This window comes from Morchella importuna, assembly GCF_003444635.1.
Source record: "Morchella importuna strain M04M26 chromosome Unknown Morimp01GS007, whole genome shotgun sequence".
NCBI classification, from domain to species: Eukaryota; Fungi; Ascomycota; class Pezizomycetes; order Pezizales; family Morchellaceae; genus Morchella; species Morchella importuna.
The window spans coordinates 391,349-407,673 of NW_025763404.1; the positions used below are offsets into that span (position 1 = coordinate 391,349).

The 16,325-nt window shown below is 46.3% G+C and overlaps 4 protein-coding genes across 4 annotated transcripts; 3 read left to right on the plus strand and 1 right to left on the minus strand.

Moving 5' to 3' along the window:
• Positions 1-2,262: 2,262 nt before the first annotated feature.
• LAJ45_03299 (uncharacterized protein) lies at positions 2,263-3,965 on the plus strand (the record flags this gene model as incomplete). The annotated part of the gene is made up of 4 exons (XM_046112886.1): positions 2,263-2,567; positions 2,734-2,857; positions 2,911-3,231; positions 3,378-3,965. 4 exons carry the CDS (start codon positions 2,263-2,265, stop codon positions 3,963-3,965), a joined length of 1,338 nt encoding a protein of 445 aa, XP_045973763.1.
• Positions 3,966-5,377: 1,412 nt separating this feature from the next.
• LAJ45_03300 (uncharacterized protein) lies at positions 5,378-5,851 on the plus strand (the record flags this gene model as incomplete). The annotated part of the gene is made up of 2 exons (XM_046112887.1): positions 5,378-5,704; positions 5,804-5,851. The coding sequence occupies 2 exons, from the start codon at positions 5,378-5,380 to the stop codon at positions 5,849-5,851; spliced, it is 375 nt and encodes a 124-aa protein (XP_045973764.1).
• Positions 5,852-7,047: 1,196 nt separating this feature from the next.
• LAJ45_03301 (uncharacterized protein) lies at positions 7,048-8,171 on the plus strand (the record flags this gene model as incomplete). The annotated part of the gene is made up of 6 exons (XM_046112888.1): positions 7,048-7,278; positions 7,382-7,483; positions 7,569-7,646; positions 7,752-7,854; positions 7,912-7,985; positions 8,154-8,171. 6 exons carry the CDS (start codon positions 7,048-7,050, stop codon positions 8,169-8,171), a joined length of 606 nt encoding a protein of 201 aa, XP_045973765.1.
• Positions 8,172-13,062: 4,891 nt separating this feature from the next.
• On the minus strand, positions 13,063-16,259 carry LAJ45_03302 (uncharacterized protein; the record flags this gene model as incomplete). Its single annotated transcript, XM_046112889.1, has 6 exons — positions 13,063-13,180; positions 13,303-13,449; positions 13,565-14,143; positions 14,247-14,348; positions 14,470-14,639; positions 16,257-16,259. The coding sequence occupies 6 exons, from the start codon at positions 16,257-16,259 to the stop codon at positions 13,063-13,065; spliced, it is 1,119 nt and encodes a 372-aa protein (XP_045973766.1).
• Between the last annotated feature and the right edge of the window lie 66 nt (positions 16,260-16,325).

The window sequence follows — 16,325 nt, forward strand, 5'->3', positions numbered from 1 at the left end:
CCATGATGCATATACCAAGCTGAGATTGACGTGGGCTGAACTTGGTTTAAGACATGGCGGCGCCATTATGATCGGAGCCTCTTGATCAGATATGCCGAGAAATATTCATCGTGGGTCATGCTTTTTGCTCCACAACCCATGCATATTGGCATATTACTTTTTCCCACCTACATTACCCCGCGCCGCACAGTGAACCGCAAACAACCGCAACCCCTCTTGCGAGACGTAGTCACCGAGAGTTCGACTGCATGTGATCGAAATTGGAAGTGTTGAAGCGGCTAAGCCTCCAATCCACGCCGCATCAATGACGCCACAGTGTAAACGAACGCATAAATATTGTCAGATATGTAAATAAGATTTTTTTTAAGATTTAGTTAAGCTCTGTGAGGCAGATCAGGAACGCCCCGTGTTTAGTTGCGGCACAGAGGAACTCGCGACATTATGAAAGGACGGATGCCTGCCTAGGTATTGCCTGCCTAGGTATTGCCTGCCTAGGTATTGCCTAAGAGTAGGTGCTCTACTTACCTATCCTGCACTAATAATAACTAAGTGGCTAGTGATGAAACATTAGTAACCCTATTTAACAATATCAAAGGAGTATTCGCCCTTGAGCCCTTGCGGCAAGCTTGATGAAAGTACAATGTTATGCAGAAGATACCGGACCGACTTTGAATGTTGATATCCGGCGCTGTCGCAAGGAATGTGCATATCTCGGCCGCCCATCTTTGTTCCTTATAGTAAATTATCGTGGGGGACAAAATAAAAATTGTAGCCGAAAAACTCTCTATAGAGCAAGGTATTCCTTACAACGAGGTTCCTTACGACTGCGCGTTAGAGGTATTATCGGGTAAACAGGCAATCACTCCGCGAGTGAAAAGGAGTACATACATACCTACAGTGTTAGTTACATCGAGATTCAAGACTTGAATTAAAAGGAGTTCAAGAAAAGGAGTAAGATAAGACTTACATCGTACCCGGCAAAAATAGTTAGAGTATACCCAGCTGCCAGATGTGGGGTTCGCGTATGTCAAAATCCCCTTTGCCTTGTCTGGCAATGGCCGGTATCATAAGCATAAGTATCTTTCCTTCAAGTTTCAACGCCCAACATGTCAGGGCTGGTGTGGTAACTCCTAACGATCGTCTAAGCGCTGTAACAAACATGTCAAATGAAGCTAGACCCCAGAAACGACTGGACTACAAAAGCGGTGTGGAGTCCGAAGGATCCAAATATTAGTCGCTAAGCCTTAACTACATGTAGTGATCGTATCAATTGCTTGGTTCCTTCCAATTCTGTAACATCATCAGGTCCTGCTTTCGCGGGCTTTGATGTCGAATTTGATTTTGCTACCAGGGTCCCGACGGGCCGTAGCCCCCCAGCGAAATTTCGGGGTTGCTTTAGAGTACCTTATTTTGCCGATTCGGGTATCTTGAACATAAAATTTGCATATACAGATTTTGTTCGGAATTAATCACGCAAATCGTCTGAATGGATGGACATATGTATGTAGGGTAGAAATTGTATGTCCATATTTGTTTAACCACCAGAAATGGTGGAATGGGATTTCAGCTAAGCTGGAATTCCCGTCAGTACCGTCTGGAGAGATATTGCTGACCTTAGAGGTTACTAGAATCACTCAGCTAGACAGGGTGGTAGCAACCGAACAAAGCCACTCTCTAATCCTGGGTGAAACGCCGTTCACTTTTTGTATAGACCAGTGCTCCATTGAGGATGCAGTTTCGCCATAGTCAAGCGCTTCTCAATGGTTGATGGTGTGCTGCTTTAAATTTCGCCCCCAAGGCATATGCGAAATTCCATGTTATGCGACGCTTAATAGAGCACTCTAGAGTTCCTTAACATTGCTGAAATAGAGAAATACAGCTTGCGGTAAGATTATTGTAGAAATATGGGAGGAGTCCTATTGGCTTGCCCAGCCACAGAAACCCTGTTTTTAGACCCCTGTTTCTACAATAATTTTACTTCTCGCTGTAAATAAATTATGTTTTTTTTGACCAATGAGCAGTGGTGGATCAGCTGTGACGTTTATTTTTGTAGTCCTGTTCAACCTTGATCTGATGGCTGTCGTTCGATGTCTTCCGGAGTTTCATTATTGAGTACCAAGGGCTTGAGCTGGTTGAGCTACCAATCAAGGACCATTTACTGGGTTACAGCAGCAGCAAGGGCCGCAGCCATGCTTTCATGGTAGGTACTAGATACAACACCGGCAATGTACGGATTGATCCCTGCAATCCCTGTCTGCTATTATGATTGCTACCAGGAGAGTGGAAACGAACAGGGCAGTAAACGTGAGGGCTACATACGCCTGGTTATGCCTGGTCAGTTACATCTCTAGCGAGAACTGGTATGGGTGGGATTCCGAAGCTGTACATATATGTAATAGGAAGAGGAGAGAGGAAGGTGAGGTTGGGGTACAAGTACTTAGAGTTGCCCAGTATCCATTCTCTGCACTCAGATCTGTTCCCAAGCCCTTTTCTTTCTTCACTTTCTTGGTTCCCCCACATACCGACATCATCTACAACAAGTGCTCCGGAGCACAGCAGGACTTAAAGTAAATCCTTTCTGGTTTGAGATAAGAAGAACGAGGTCTCGAGCATTATAAGACAAGACACATCCACTCTTTGGCTGCTTCTTCCCGGGTGTTGCTGCTGCTTTGCGACGTCTGCATTTCGCCGCTACCGTTAGCTTTGATCGAGTGATAAGCTTCAGAACGCTAGTGCGTGTCTACTCAACTACTCAACTACATACAACAACCCCGCCCTTCCATCCGGTTCCTCCTACTCCTCAGTGTACTCACTGAAAAACTATTTCACTGGCAATATAAACCCTTTAACACTGCGGGTAATTCTTTCTCAAGTTTGCATAAAGCCATGGCAACCCTCTCACCAGTACAGCCATCAAGTATCATGCCCTCAGCAAAAAACACCGACTACGAGCGCAGAGAACCTCCCTCACCTGCACCAACAGACATGTCCTTTGGGACAGGAGACGATCGAGACAAACTAGAGTCACAGAAACCTCAAAACATGCGTGACATTGGCAGAGACACACCAGCTGCCCCGGGGCTGTTCAAAAAGTCATCCAAATCTGATTTCGGCAGGAAAAGATCTATGAAAGGTGCTGGCTACTATGGAGAGGTTTTTGCTGTTCGGGAAACAGGACCGGTAGTACCTACAAGTGCTGGAGTCTGGGTTGAGCTCAAGACCAACGTTATTGTAAGAATCTCTCAAGCTTCTTTCCTTTTTGGTTCTATCGCACGTTGTTCTTTGTGTTTGCTTTTACTAGAGCCTCACATTATCTTCTCAGTATATCGTTACACCCGTTCCCGAAATCTCAGGCTGACATAAATGTGCATTTATAGCTTGAAAACGAATTTGAATTTGCTAAATCCCTATCTGAAATGATTGCAAAACGTTATGGGAGGACAGAGGAGACTGTCTGCGTGTCGATCGACCACTCGGCATGCATGGTAATGGGAGGCACATTTGATGGTTCCTACATGCTCACCATAACTTCTCTGAGCATGATCTCACCCACCTGCAACAAACGTAATGCGGCACTGATTTCGGAGTGGATCAACAACAACCTTGGAGTTGTCGGGACTAGGGGATACATTAGATTCGTTGACCCTGATTTCGCAAACTACGCCACTGGCGGAACCACGATGCTCGATCTGATGGAGAGGGAGGAGTTGACCAGGACTGGAGCTGCCGAGAAGGCAGGCATAATTCGCGACAAAAGTGTCAAGAGATCCATGTCACGGCACAGATCAAAAAAGGAGCGAACAAGTTATGAAAGATCACTTCCGGACCCGATGCAGCGAGACGACGATGCACTTAGCGACTTGCCCTCGACGCGCGATTCAAACGAACCACGCCCAACAACTGCCGGGGGAAGAATGAGGAAGCGTAGTATGTTCAATCTATTCAGTAAGAGCAGAGCAGTCTAGTAGGGGGGTGCGGTGCGGTGCGGGGTACAGGGTTTTAGTTGGTTGCACAGGGATTCTTTGCATTTTTGGCCGGAGTTGTTTGTTCCTGTTTGGGTACCTTTCCCTTTCTTCATTCGTTTTTCGTAATACTTTTTTGGGCTGGTCTGGGGGTATCCTTATTTTTTTTTATATGTATCATTGGTCTGTTCGGGGTTCTGGGTACCGGTTGTTTCTGTTATTTTTTGTCGCTGCTACGAAGAAGTATTTTTCCTTTGTGTCTCACAGGTGGGGTAAAGGGGAAGGTGAGCGGTCACTTACCGCGGTGATCAACTAGACGTGTACCTTACCATATGTTTCGGAGGGCCAGTTTTTTTTTATGACCTTCTTTTCTTTCTCCACGGCTAGCCGCCCCAAATTCTTTTTGTTTTTGATTTTGGGTTTTTTTGTCTATTTTCTACTGTACATTCAATTATTCGATCGACATACAAGATTTACGGGAAATCAACACTGTCGCGGGTCGGTTTTGTGCATATATATTGCATTCATATATTTTTAAGCTTCAATACTTTAGATCACGGGAAAATATAGAGGCAGACCTGAGAATTAATGTACTGCATACTTTTTCTTCTCTCTTTTTAATGGAAGGGTTTCTTTACCGGTTGGTGCATCGGTTGGTGTACCGTGATACAGCCTGTCTTCTCTTGGTCAAGCAGCTTTGCTGTATATGCAGAAATTCGGATAGAATACATGTAGCTAAGTGCGGGAACAAACTTAATATCGGACGGGTAGAGGCGCAGGGGCGGGACATACCGCAATATATAAAGATTATGGAGATGTCGATATAGTAGGCAATCGTATATTGTGACACCACTCTGCATTCTGTTCCTGTTTCTCTCGGGCATTCTATTCCTGTTCCTCTCGGGCTTCCCTGACCGTAGGTAAGCATGTAAGTGAGTGGTGAGTAGGAAGGCTGAATGAAGATTGTGCATTGGTGAAAGGAAGATTGAAGGTGGGGGAGGAGGTAAGGGAGGTAGAGGATAATAGGATGTAACTATTATATGATATTACGATGATACTCGAAATAGAAACTAGATTTTACTACTTTAAGTCAGTTCCGGGGGGAGCCAATATCGATATCTGCTCCTTGAGGCTTGTTGTACCGTCGATCTGTCATTATGCTATGCGAGACTTAACCTAGACCTAACCTAGACCTGGCATGTGTTAAGCGACATCACATCGGACGACGCGTCGACCTGGAGACAGTTGGATCGTCAATTACAAAGTCTCTAAGGTACGACATACACGCCCCCCGTAATTGACGCAGAATTCTACAAAGGTGAGAGACACATTGTTAGAGCCTCCACCTGCCGTTCAATCAACATCCTAAAACGCGTCACCGCAGTAATTAAACAGAAACATTCACGATCTCTACGATGCCTCCCCGAAAAGCTGCTGCTGCTGCTGCCAAGAACCCCCCATTACTACCGCCCCCAGCTTCGCGCGAGGAGCAGGAGCAGGAGCAGGAGCAGGAGCAGGAGCAGGATGAGAGTACCGTGACGGTTCCCCCACAGCTGTTGCAGCGTATACTCCAAGAGTTCTTCGAGGAGAAGAAGAAGACGAGAATCTCTCAGCCAGCGTTGAACGCGACCGGGGAGTACACGAAAACATTCATTCGGGAGGCAATATGGAGGGCTGCTGCCATTAGGAAAGAGAGCGGGCAGGACCCTGGCGGGGTTAAGAATATGGGTTCTTTTTTGGAGGTGAGCATCCTTTCTGTGCCTCCCCGGGAATTATCTCGGCTTGTGGAGCGGGCTGTGATTAGAATTGGACGGGTGGGCTAATATATTTGTGGGGGCCAGGTTGAAGATCTAGAGAAATTGACACCGCAACTTTTGCTGGACTTTTGATCACAAGATGTACTATCTCGGCTCTATTAGTACAAACCTGATATCAGCTTCTGGGGCCAAATGCCGATCTTAGGATCTAGGATCTGTCCACAAACAAGGGTTTTATTCCTCAGTTCTAATATGGCTACAGAATTGTAAATAATTCATTTCTCAATGGTATTTTCATATCTTAGGTCAATGCTTTCTTACGTGTATCTTGTGCGAATATTATGCAGCCTAAAATGGATTATATAACTTCCCAAATCCTTGGCAAATACCTGTGAAGTTTAAAAAGGGATGCGAGGCCAACGTCAACATGTACCAAATATCATTGACAGCTCTTGGCATATCACCGAAAGAGTAAGAACCAACTTCACTACCAATTACTGCACATTAGTTGTCGTAAATCTAAGTTGAACAATACTGAATTTTTTGCAAATTATAGTTACTAGAATTTGACTTTCTAAATACGTTATCATATAAGCGGTGATCTTAGAAACCTACATGTATGCTCTCGATACTCAACAAGCTCTTCCAAGCCTATGCGCACGTAGTATTTAGAAAATTGGATATCAACTACGTAGTGCTACTAGTATAAGGAATGAATCAACTGCTTATAGTGCTGGGTGCTCACCCTCAAGAGCCCTGGCCTCAATGACCTCGTTCACGGCGCTGCTGCGATATATATAAACTTGGCTCATCAGCTATGGCCAATGCCTTAAACAATTCAGTGCATTGAGTCGAATCATTCACAAGTAATACGCATATATGAGAAAGGATTTCCAATTCATAATTCGGCGAGCTTCCCGAGCACGGGGATTGTCTTATAAAGTTTAGTCATGTTACGATGAATAAACGGCTCGAATAACTAGGCCGGGTTGCTTGGTCTTGCAAGCTTCCGAGCAGGCACCGTGCAGATATATGCTTTCTGCTTTTGCAATTTTCAATGCCAGATTTCATACTTTTGTTCCGCTCGCTCGCCCTGCTCCCCCTCTCTCTGCTTGTGTTCTCGCTTTGCTATTTGCTCTGCTTCCCCTCTGCTTCCCCTCTACTTCTCCTCTTTCCTCTCTCCTCTCTTTCTCCTCTCTTTCTCCTCCTTCCTCTCTCCATCCATCCTGAATATCATCCATCTCTTCCTTCTCCCATCTACTCTCACGTCTGGTAACTTAAACTTCACTTACATTCTCGGACATAATACCCAATTTAATTTCACAAAGATGTTTGACTATGCTTCATCTAATAACCCTGAAAAAAACGTTTCCAATATTAATCCGCCTGATGAGGATCCTAATACGAATATCTGGGGGGAGGATCCCCTAAAATCTCTCACAGATTGCAAGACTGCTGACCCTCACCATCAGGGTACTGATGGTGAGGGTCCACTGATGTGTGACTACCCTGATACCGACGAAGATTCTCTGACGACTAGCCCGGAAAGCCTTCAAAAGGTAGGTTACTATCCAGATACAATCCTCTCTAATCTGTTTTCTCATCAGTTTATTATTTTGATAAGATCATGTCCCAGCTGCTAACACCCCACTCCAAACACAGAACACCTTTAATGATCGATATCGTGAAGGTCAAGCTCATAAACAAAATTGTCTTAGCACCTTTTATGATGATGATGACTCAGTCAGCTCAGACGATCTAGAGGTACGTTTTTTGGACTCTCTGATACGTTTCTCTTGATGATATTTGAAACATCTCTTTGCTAATATTACTTCATCTCCATGTTTAGAGAAGTGACAATGAAAATATTGCTGGGCGTGCTGGAACAGACCAGAATCTTTTGAAAGAAAACAAACCCGTGGAAGAGGTAAGTTTCTTTTCCGATTCGACATTGAGACCCTGAGTTCATTTGGGGCGCGACCCTGTGGTAAATACGCATGTTCCTTCTGCTAATATTTATTCATTTGTTCAGATGTCGAAATTGGCCGATAAAGATGTCGATAAGGATATCAAAGAAGAAAAAGAAATAGATGGTCTTTTAGACCCGAAGACTCCTGAAGGTGGGGATTGGGAACGTAGGCAACAATAGTAACGAGGTTACATCCTGGAAAAAACTGCTAATCTTTCTACAGCCACTGAGGAATGCATGAGGCGGAGCCTCGAAATAGCCAGCAAGAAGCTCAGAGAGTGGAAAAGAAGTCGAAAAGTAAATCCCTACCATTCCCGCTGTTTCTGGGTATTTTGTGTGCACCGGTTATCCTTTGTATCTATGAGATTAAGCTTCGTATACCCTTGATTAATCCCTTACCTACATGTAGTACCGAAAGGAGAGAATTATCTCAGAGAGCTGCTTGTTAACATAAGCGTCTCATAGATTAAGAAGGGGACCTAATAATTCGGCGGTTCAAAACCAGATCTGCCACGTCGCCAATTGCAACTCATAAATCATCAACCAACATCCACTACATACATTACTCTAGTAGTCACAGATAAAAACTTCCTAGGGTCATTCTTGTATCGCATTTTATACGCATGTCCATGCATATTTCTATACTTAAATTTTCCGATCCCCCTGCCATAGCTAACCCTTTCAGCATGTCGTACGTCTCACATAACTGCAAATCCATCATATATTTTTCTTCTGTTTTTATTTCCCTTGAACCCCTCCCATATTGATACTTTCTCCTGTCGAAATTTTTATTCATACGATCTTAATGTTTTTTTTCTTGATTGCTCTTTTTTTTTATTTCTACTAGTTGCTAGACTTGGGTAATAGGCTGTCGAAGGCATTTATATATCACTTTATGGGACGAGAGAGGAAGTACAGGAAGTAATAAGGAAGTCACTTGATCGGGTAAAGGGGCGAAAATAAGGTACAATCATGGGATACGTAACTTTTGTATGATGGGATAAGATAGCAGCATGACAATCAAACGGTTTTGCTATCTACTATTAGTGCCTCATCTTTGATCCTGTGATTGGCTCTCGATATCTTAACCTTATTATTTGATGTAGTTCCTTTTAGTACGGTGGTGGGTATTTGACCAATGCAGTGGGTTCGACTGTCGTAGCTTACATGTATATAAAAGGTCTCAGGCACTCGTAAGTACCATGTGTGAATTTATAGGCGCAAATATTGATATAGTTCGCCCCTGCTTCCGTCCCGCGGCCCGGCCCTTACCGTACACCAATTAATTCGATTTGAGATAGAGGTTGAGAGCCGGTATATATATCATCCGCATGAAAATATATACTTGCGTAGCCTAAAAGAATTTACCACATGGCTATAAATGATTAATTCGGGGGCTACACATATGGGAAAGTACTCTTCCTTACAAGAAAAAATGGCTAAACCACGCCGACCGACGAGTGATAGTCTGTGATCTGCCCGATATATCTTGGGTGCTCTATTACTTACAGGCCAATTGCCAAGTACCTGAGTGAAGAGGAAAAGACCAACCACTAGAGTATATACCAGCTGAAAGGGGCCAATATACTGAGGCTTATCCTATTTTTTTGATAATCTAGTAATTGTAGTACATCCGTCATTAAACTACATAGGTTAAACATTGACGCAGGAATGGCTATAGAGATTTCGTCTAGTAAGAACATTTGGGTTAAGCTTGGTATATCAAAAACAACTAAATCAGGTGTCTCAAGCCCCAAAGGTTGGGCAGGGTTTAAACATCGAGGTTAGGGTTACTCGCAGAAACTTTTTATAGATTCGATAACTAACAAACTCTCTCTTTCTGTCCCGTAACTTTTATGTAACTAACCCTTCTAAATAGTTAGTGAATGATTGTAACCCACGATATATCAATTCACCATATCTATTGGGCGATTGTACTAGGTGACGCCCGTTTTTGAACGTGGGTTGTAGTCTATACTACATGTAGCTACATTTACTAGTTGTAACCACCAAACAACTGGCCACTAAAAAGCCATCTGTCATGATTAGGCCTTCCCGGGCCCGGGGTACGTACATACATATGTAGTATCTTCATATACCATCTAGACACCCCATGCATCTCAAGTCACCAGCTGGAAGTGAGAAGATAGCCTTATTTAGTTTCTTTATCTATAAACCCATATAGAATTACCGATATACCTAATATTCACGACTAGACGGAGAAATACTCACACCCCTAGGCCTCTCCAAGACTTGGTATATCAAATCTTGCGTTAGACTATGCCCATTTTTCGAGAGGTGATTTGCTCCAGGCCTGTTATCTATCTATCCTAACGGGCTCAGCTAAAGGATAAGTCTGCAGTTCTATGTTGGTAATTTCCGCTAGCTGTTGATATCGGCCTAAAGCCAAGAATAACAGCACGTCACCCCAGGAAAAAACAGAAGCCGGTGACAAAAAAAAAAGAATTGATATTGCCCCGATTGGGATTCGAACCCAATATCTCCTCACAGCTCTAAACCTACGTGCTGAGTTTCTGGTGTGTTAACCACTACACTACCAGGGCATGGCTTTTTTTTCTGCGGTAGGCTTAAATTTGAGCCCATCTCCTCGAGGCCCCCCTTGGTAGGGTAGGGCATTGCGTGTACGTACGCAAAGGCACGGTCTGCCGCAGTATTCTACATCCATTTCTTATAAAAACATATACATAAATGTACTTGTATCTTCTTGTGCTTATTGCAGCTCCAGCGGCTCACGGTATATATAACGATCAAGCATGTTGCGGGGTTGCGACTGAGTCACGCACTATCACTCGCTCGTCCATCCCGGGGGCTCGCGCTCCCACTGTACTGTACGCGCGAGCGGTTTGCGGCTTGTGGTGGCTTTTCTACCTTGAGTGATAAAGAGGGAGGAAATCAAAGACCCTTGTTATAAAATAAAAGGAGTATCTGCATATCCCCCCCTTTGGATCACTAATCATAGGCCTATTGTCATCTCGCTTTATAGGTTTATAAGTGTCGACCGGGGAATTATGTATTGGTGCACTAGTGCTCTCTAATTTTGTAACGGCGTAGTAATTTTCTCCCGAGTGTGGACTGTCGTTAATTGTTGCTATTGCATATTGGGAGTTTCTAGAGACCTATGGGCCATACACTTGGGACAAGTCAAATACGGCCGGCTGGAACTATGGAACATAGCTTAAGAGATTATCGTTGATATCTTCCTGCATGGTTAATTGGGAGTGGGGAGAGCATAGTTCAAGGGTTTATACATTCGAACGTAAATCTGAATCCATCTCTACCGCTTAATGAATGTTATTAGCTAAACCTTCCGGCTGCACCATCACACTTCTCTCTGCTCATCCACCGGATAATCTATAAACACACTCCATTATCTTTAATTACAACCACACATCCGCCAATCCACGGAAGGTCCAGGATGAGTAACCCCCATCATAAACTATCACTCGGGCTAGTCAATCTCTTTTCCTGCTTTCAACTTACTGCTCTACTGGTCGATTTCTTTCCCAAATAACCTTCATTCACCATCACCGCTCCTGTCTCCATACTTTACACTTTGAAGCCCATCTATATTATTGCGCCCCTAAAATAAGAATCGATCGGTTTTGTGCATGATCAGAGGACCTGTCGGCTCTGCCTAACTGCATCTACACGAGTAAGTGGTTCGAGAGTAACTATAACTACCCTCCCGTATTCGAGTCATCATGTCCCTCCGATATCCTCCCATACCCCAGTATCTTCTACAATCTTTACCTGAAACCAACTACCTGCTTAAAGCGGGGTGTCCTGAGCGTACATCCTATAGCAACTCTACTTTAGTTCATGGATCCGGAAGGTACTACTATTTCATTCTGGAGGGATGGGCTTTCCCGGGATGAGGTGTGGATAGGGGCGAGCGTGGGGTGGTTGGTGGCTTGCATTCCCGCTGGTATGGAGTGATGTTGGTACGTACCGATTTGTTAGTAAGTTGGCGGCTTGGAGGGTGTGCGGGCACGTCACATGAGATCACTCGGCTCTCTTTGCACGGCCTGCCTAGGCCCAGTTACATAGCTGCATGTACTATACTCTACTCACCTCCAACCTCACCTAACCACCACCTACAACCCACCACCACCCACCACAAGACTATGCCATCTTCTATATCCAGTATGACTAGTTCTCGCTACTTAATTCCTACACGGTAACCCGTTTCTCCTGCCAACTCTTCTCGCAGCTGCCTAGCCACTCTGCTCTATATATGGGTCATAGCCAAACAAGCAATATGTAAACCGGCCGCGACAATTCTCCGCTGACACTATCCACCCCCATCCATAATCGACTCCCATTATACATGTAGTGATACCCACATAGGTACTACGCTTAGTGATATTAGTCCGCCTTATAAGGAATCCCCCATATCGAGTGAGAGTGGATTGTATTGTACCACCACCGATCGATCCACCCGCACCCCAAGAATGCTCTCGCTCGCACTCTCAGTCCCCACAACCACAGCACATGCCACCCACTTCCTCCACACCACATCACTCGCCAACCCCTTCCCCGCGGGTTACCCAAAATAGCACCCGCACTAAGTAAGAGCACCATGGAGATCCCTAACCCTAAGCTTATCCACTAACCAGTAACTACCAACTAGCACCACCACACTGCAACCTCGCTGACTTCTCGTTTCTTCGATCCTTCCTCCCTACACGGGTGCCTGGGACCACCACCACCACCACCACTGCACCCTTGCACATCCACTAATACTCTATCTATTATTTATCGCCACCAAGCAGGGCGCCATCAGAAAAAAGCCACACGATAAGGGGCGAGTGGGTGGGTGAGAGCATTAAGCGGTCAAAGAGCTAGCTAGCTACTAGGTACATGGTAGACCGAAGAAGCCAGATATCATTCTTTCTCAATATCATTACCACCAACAGCCATCCATAGGCATTCCCGCGTTCTGTTGACCAACGTAGTTACGTGGAAGTACTACATTGTAATTCATTACACCCCCCTCTCGAGTACTTGACCTTAGGGGGGGGCACCTCACTAAAAAGTAAAAGGTAAAAAAAAATAGCAATAAAAAAAAGGTCCCTATAAGCCAAACCCGGCGAAAAGAATAAAAATCCCAGCGAGTAAAAAAAAAAAAAAAAAATCTATCATATCAATCCCCCCCCGCCTCAGGTCCAACCACCCCCACCCCCCCACATCCCACAGCGCCGTATCTTTAAAAACTCCGCTTAAAACTCGTTATTAGGTAGGTTTTAGTTAGTAAAATTTCAAGGCAGCGCAATCTCCTTTTCTGCTCTTCTCTTCATCAATTCATGAGGTCCTCCATTCATAATATCCGTCCATAGAGATTAGTTTTTTTTTTTTAACGTCCAACCTCGAATACCCGCTGCAGCGCATTCTGAAACACCTGCACGTTAAAGTCCACGAGCCCCTTCTTCTCAATGCCCTCTTTGCGCATCAGACAGATGAGTGCCAGATATCTATTACCACACAACAACACCAAATAGTCAGCACACAACACACACAACAAGCCCTCGGAAAAATTGCCCAGAGCACAAAAACAGAACGAAAAAAAGTAAAAGGAAGGAACTAGGACCCTGACTTGTTGATTTCCCTCAGATACAGCACCATGCCGTTCTGCAGGCGGATGATGCTCGACGCTTCCGCCGTCTGCTCCTCCTCGTCCTCGGCGCCAGGGACAACGGGGTGGGCGGCATCGGTGATTTCGGCGGGTTGTTTGCGGTCATAGCTACATCCACACATCACATCACATCAGCCGCCACACACACACAAAATAAACGCCACCATATACCACCACCACCACCACCACACACGGGGACTCTCGGAGCAGCGGCGCGCCTTACCCATAAATCTCACTCACATCGACAATCACATCGATATAGTCACTACAAATCTCATAACTCTGCACATCCACGGGGCTCGAGTCGGTCGCAATATAGATCTTACTCATCACATCAAACAGGAACGCCTTCTCGATGCCGCTGTTGCTGCACAGCACGTTGAGCAGGTTCTCGAGCGTCTCGAGCTGCGGGATGAGCTTCTGGATGACCTTGCTGAAGGCCTCGAAGATGGAGTGGTCGTAGATGCTCGTCAGGTGGTACGACACCTGCACGTTGTCCAGCCCGTTGTCCGAGAGCTCGTCCTGCGTGCGCTGCATGATGTCGCGCTGCGTGTCGAGCTTGTACTCGTCCGACAGCCCGTCGACTTTGTGGATGAACACCTCGATGTTGATGGCCGGGTAGGAGCGCTGGATGGCGATGATAGTGGCGTGCAGCCGCGAGAGCGGGTCCAGGTACTCGTCCTGCGCGTCGATCACCCAGATGAGCGCGCCGAGCTCGCCGAAGATGTGGTCGAAGTCGAAGGTCGGGTCGAGGAAGTTGAGCTGGCCGGGGAAGTCCCAGACTTGGAAGTCCATGAAGGAGCTATATATGTGGACCGGAGGTTTTATATTAGCAATTGGCTCACCCGCCCCGCCCCTTCAACCCCCGAAAACATCTAGAACCATCAATTGCGGAGTGTCCTTACTGGATAGGATCCTTCTGGATGCGAGTCGTGGACTCGAGAAAGAGCGTTTCCGTCGGCGACATCTTATGGAACACCACCGAGCTAATCGACGATTTCCCACTCCTACATCACACACACACACACACACCAAACATAAGCCTTTCCGCACTCACTACTACTACCACCTCCCCCCGCCTACATCTCTCTCTCTCTCTTCCCTGGCGGTGTCCCAAAAAACTCTCACCTTCTCTGCCCCATCAGCAGCAACCTGGGGCGTCGCCCGTTGCCCGCAAGGCCCGTGTAGCCCTGTATGCTCGATCCCGGACTCATAGCTCCGTATTTCCCATTCACGCCTGCACCTGCGCCGCCGCCTCCTCCGCCGCCGCCGCCAGTGGTGCTCGGACTGCCCGGTTCCTGCAGAAAGCGTTCCAGTGAGTAACTATTCCTCCCGCGCACTTCTTCCTCGCCCCCCTCGTGGTGGTGGTGGTGATGGTGGTGATGGTAGTCTGCCATGATGCCCTTGTGCTGTATGGGGATGTGGATGGAGCTGCACGAGTACTCGGGTGGCGTGTGGGGATGTGGGTATGGGAAGTCGTCGGATGAGGACGAGGTGGATGAAGGAGGGAGTGGAGGCATTGAGGGGGGGGGGGGGGAGGGAAAAAAGACTTGTGAGTGGGGATTGGATTGATTGATATAGGCTGTGTATGTGGGGGGGGGGGGGGAGCTAGCTGGGGTATATGTATATAGTTTGGGGTATTATGCAAGGGGATGGAGGGGAGGGGGGGTGGGGCGTGGTCTGAATGGGTCTGTCTCTGTCTCTCTGTCTCTGTCTCTGTCTCTGCGCTGGTCTGTCTGGAAAAGGGAATTGAGGGAAAGCAGAATGGGTGGTTTGGTGTGAACCTTTGGAATAGGTCTATAGCTTGCAAGCTGTCTCGAATTGAATTGAATTCAAAAAGGGCAGGCAGACAAGCAAGAAGAAGGCAAATTGAAAGTAGAAGATGAAGAGAAATGTATATATATATATATAATAAAAATAAAAAAAATTGTGCTCACAAACACACGTCCGTATTGATTTATATAGCGAGAGGGGGGGTGGGAAAGGGGGGGGGGGGCTGAATTGACCGGGGGGTGGCGGGTTGTAAAAAAAAATTATTTTCTCTTAATTTCTTTTGTGAGGAGTAAAAGTAGAATAATCCGCAGAAGGGGAGTGAAAAAAATTTCCCAAGGGTAAAGAGGAGGAGAGGGAGAAAGAGTGAAGAAAAAAAAAAAGTATGCAGGTTTGATATCAAACCAACCAGCGGGCAGAAGCGTAAAGAAGCAAAATAAGCCTGCAGAAACCCGAGGGTCTGGTTTGAAACAGAAGAGAGCTGAGGGCCAGAGAGAGGAACGGGATTGAACCACAACAGCTATATACCCTGGCCTGAGCTTTGACAACGACGACGACGATCAACAAGAAAAGTTTGGCACTGAATTGATGATTGACGCGCGCTGGCGGGTATGGGAAAGCTCAGTTTCGGGTGGGGGAGGGGGGCTTCCCGTTGGTGTGGGGTGGGGGGTGTGTGGGAAAGGGAAAAAAGCCCGGGAATGGAAGGGGCTGTGGAAGCTTCCTTCGGCAGGCCAGCCGGAGACAGGCAGATAGTATGTATGTAGACAGATAGATAGACAGATGGGCACACGCGCAGAGACAGACAACAGACGACGGATGATAGATGATGATGGTAGATGACAGACAGACAGACAGTGGCAGCAGTAATGACAATAGCAGATATGTATGGGTAAACGCGATCAATGCTTTGGAGGATGGAGGAGGAGGAGTGTGTGCAGGTGAAAAAGCCAATTGGGGAATCCCACAGGGACAATGCAGAGTAAACTCTCCGCCATCAACGGGCATAAAAGAACGAGATCCTCCGGACCGAGGGCGCAACACTATACGGCTGCCATCCGCGGAAACGGATGAGGGACGGGGGGGATCGTGGAGAGAGGGAAGGGGAGGGGGGTGAGAGGGAGATGAAGGGGGAGGGGGGGAGTTACCATGATTGATTGAATTTCTCGAACGACTTCCTTGTAATTGTAGCACACTCTGTTCTCTCAGTTTTCAAT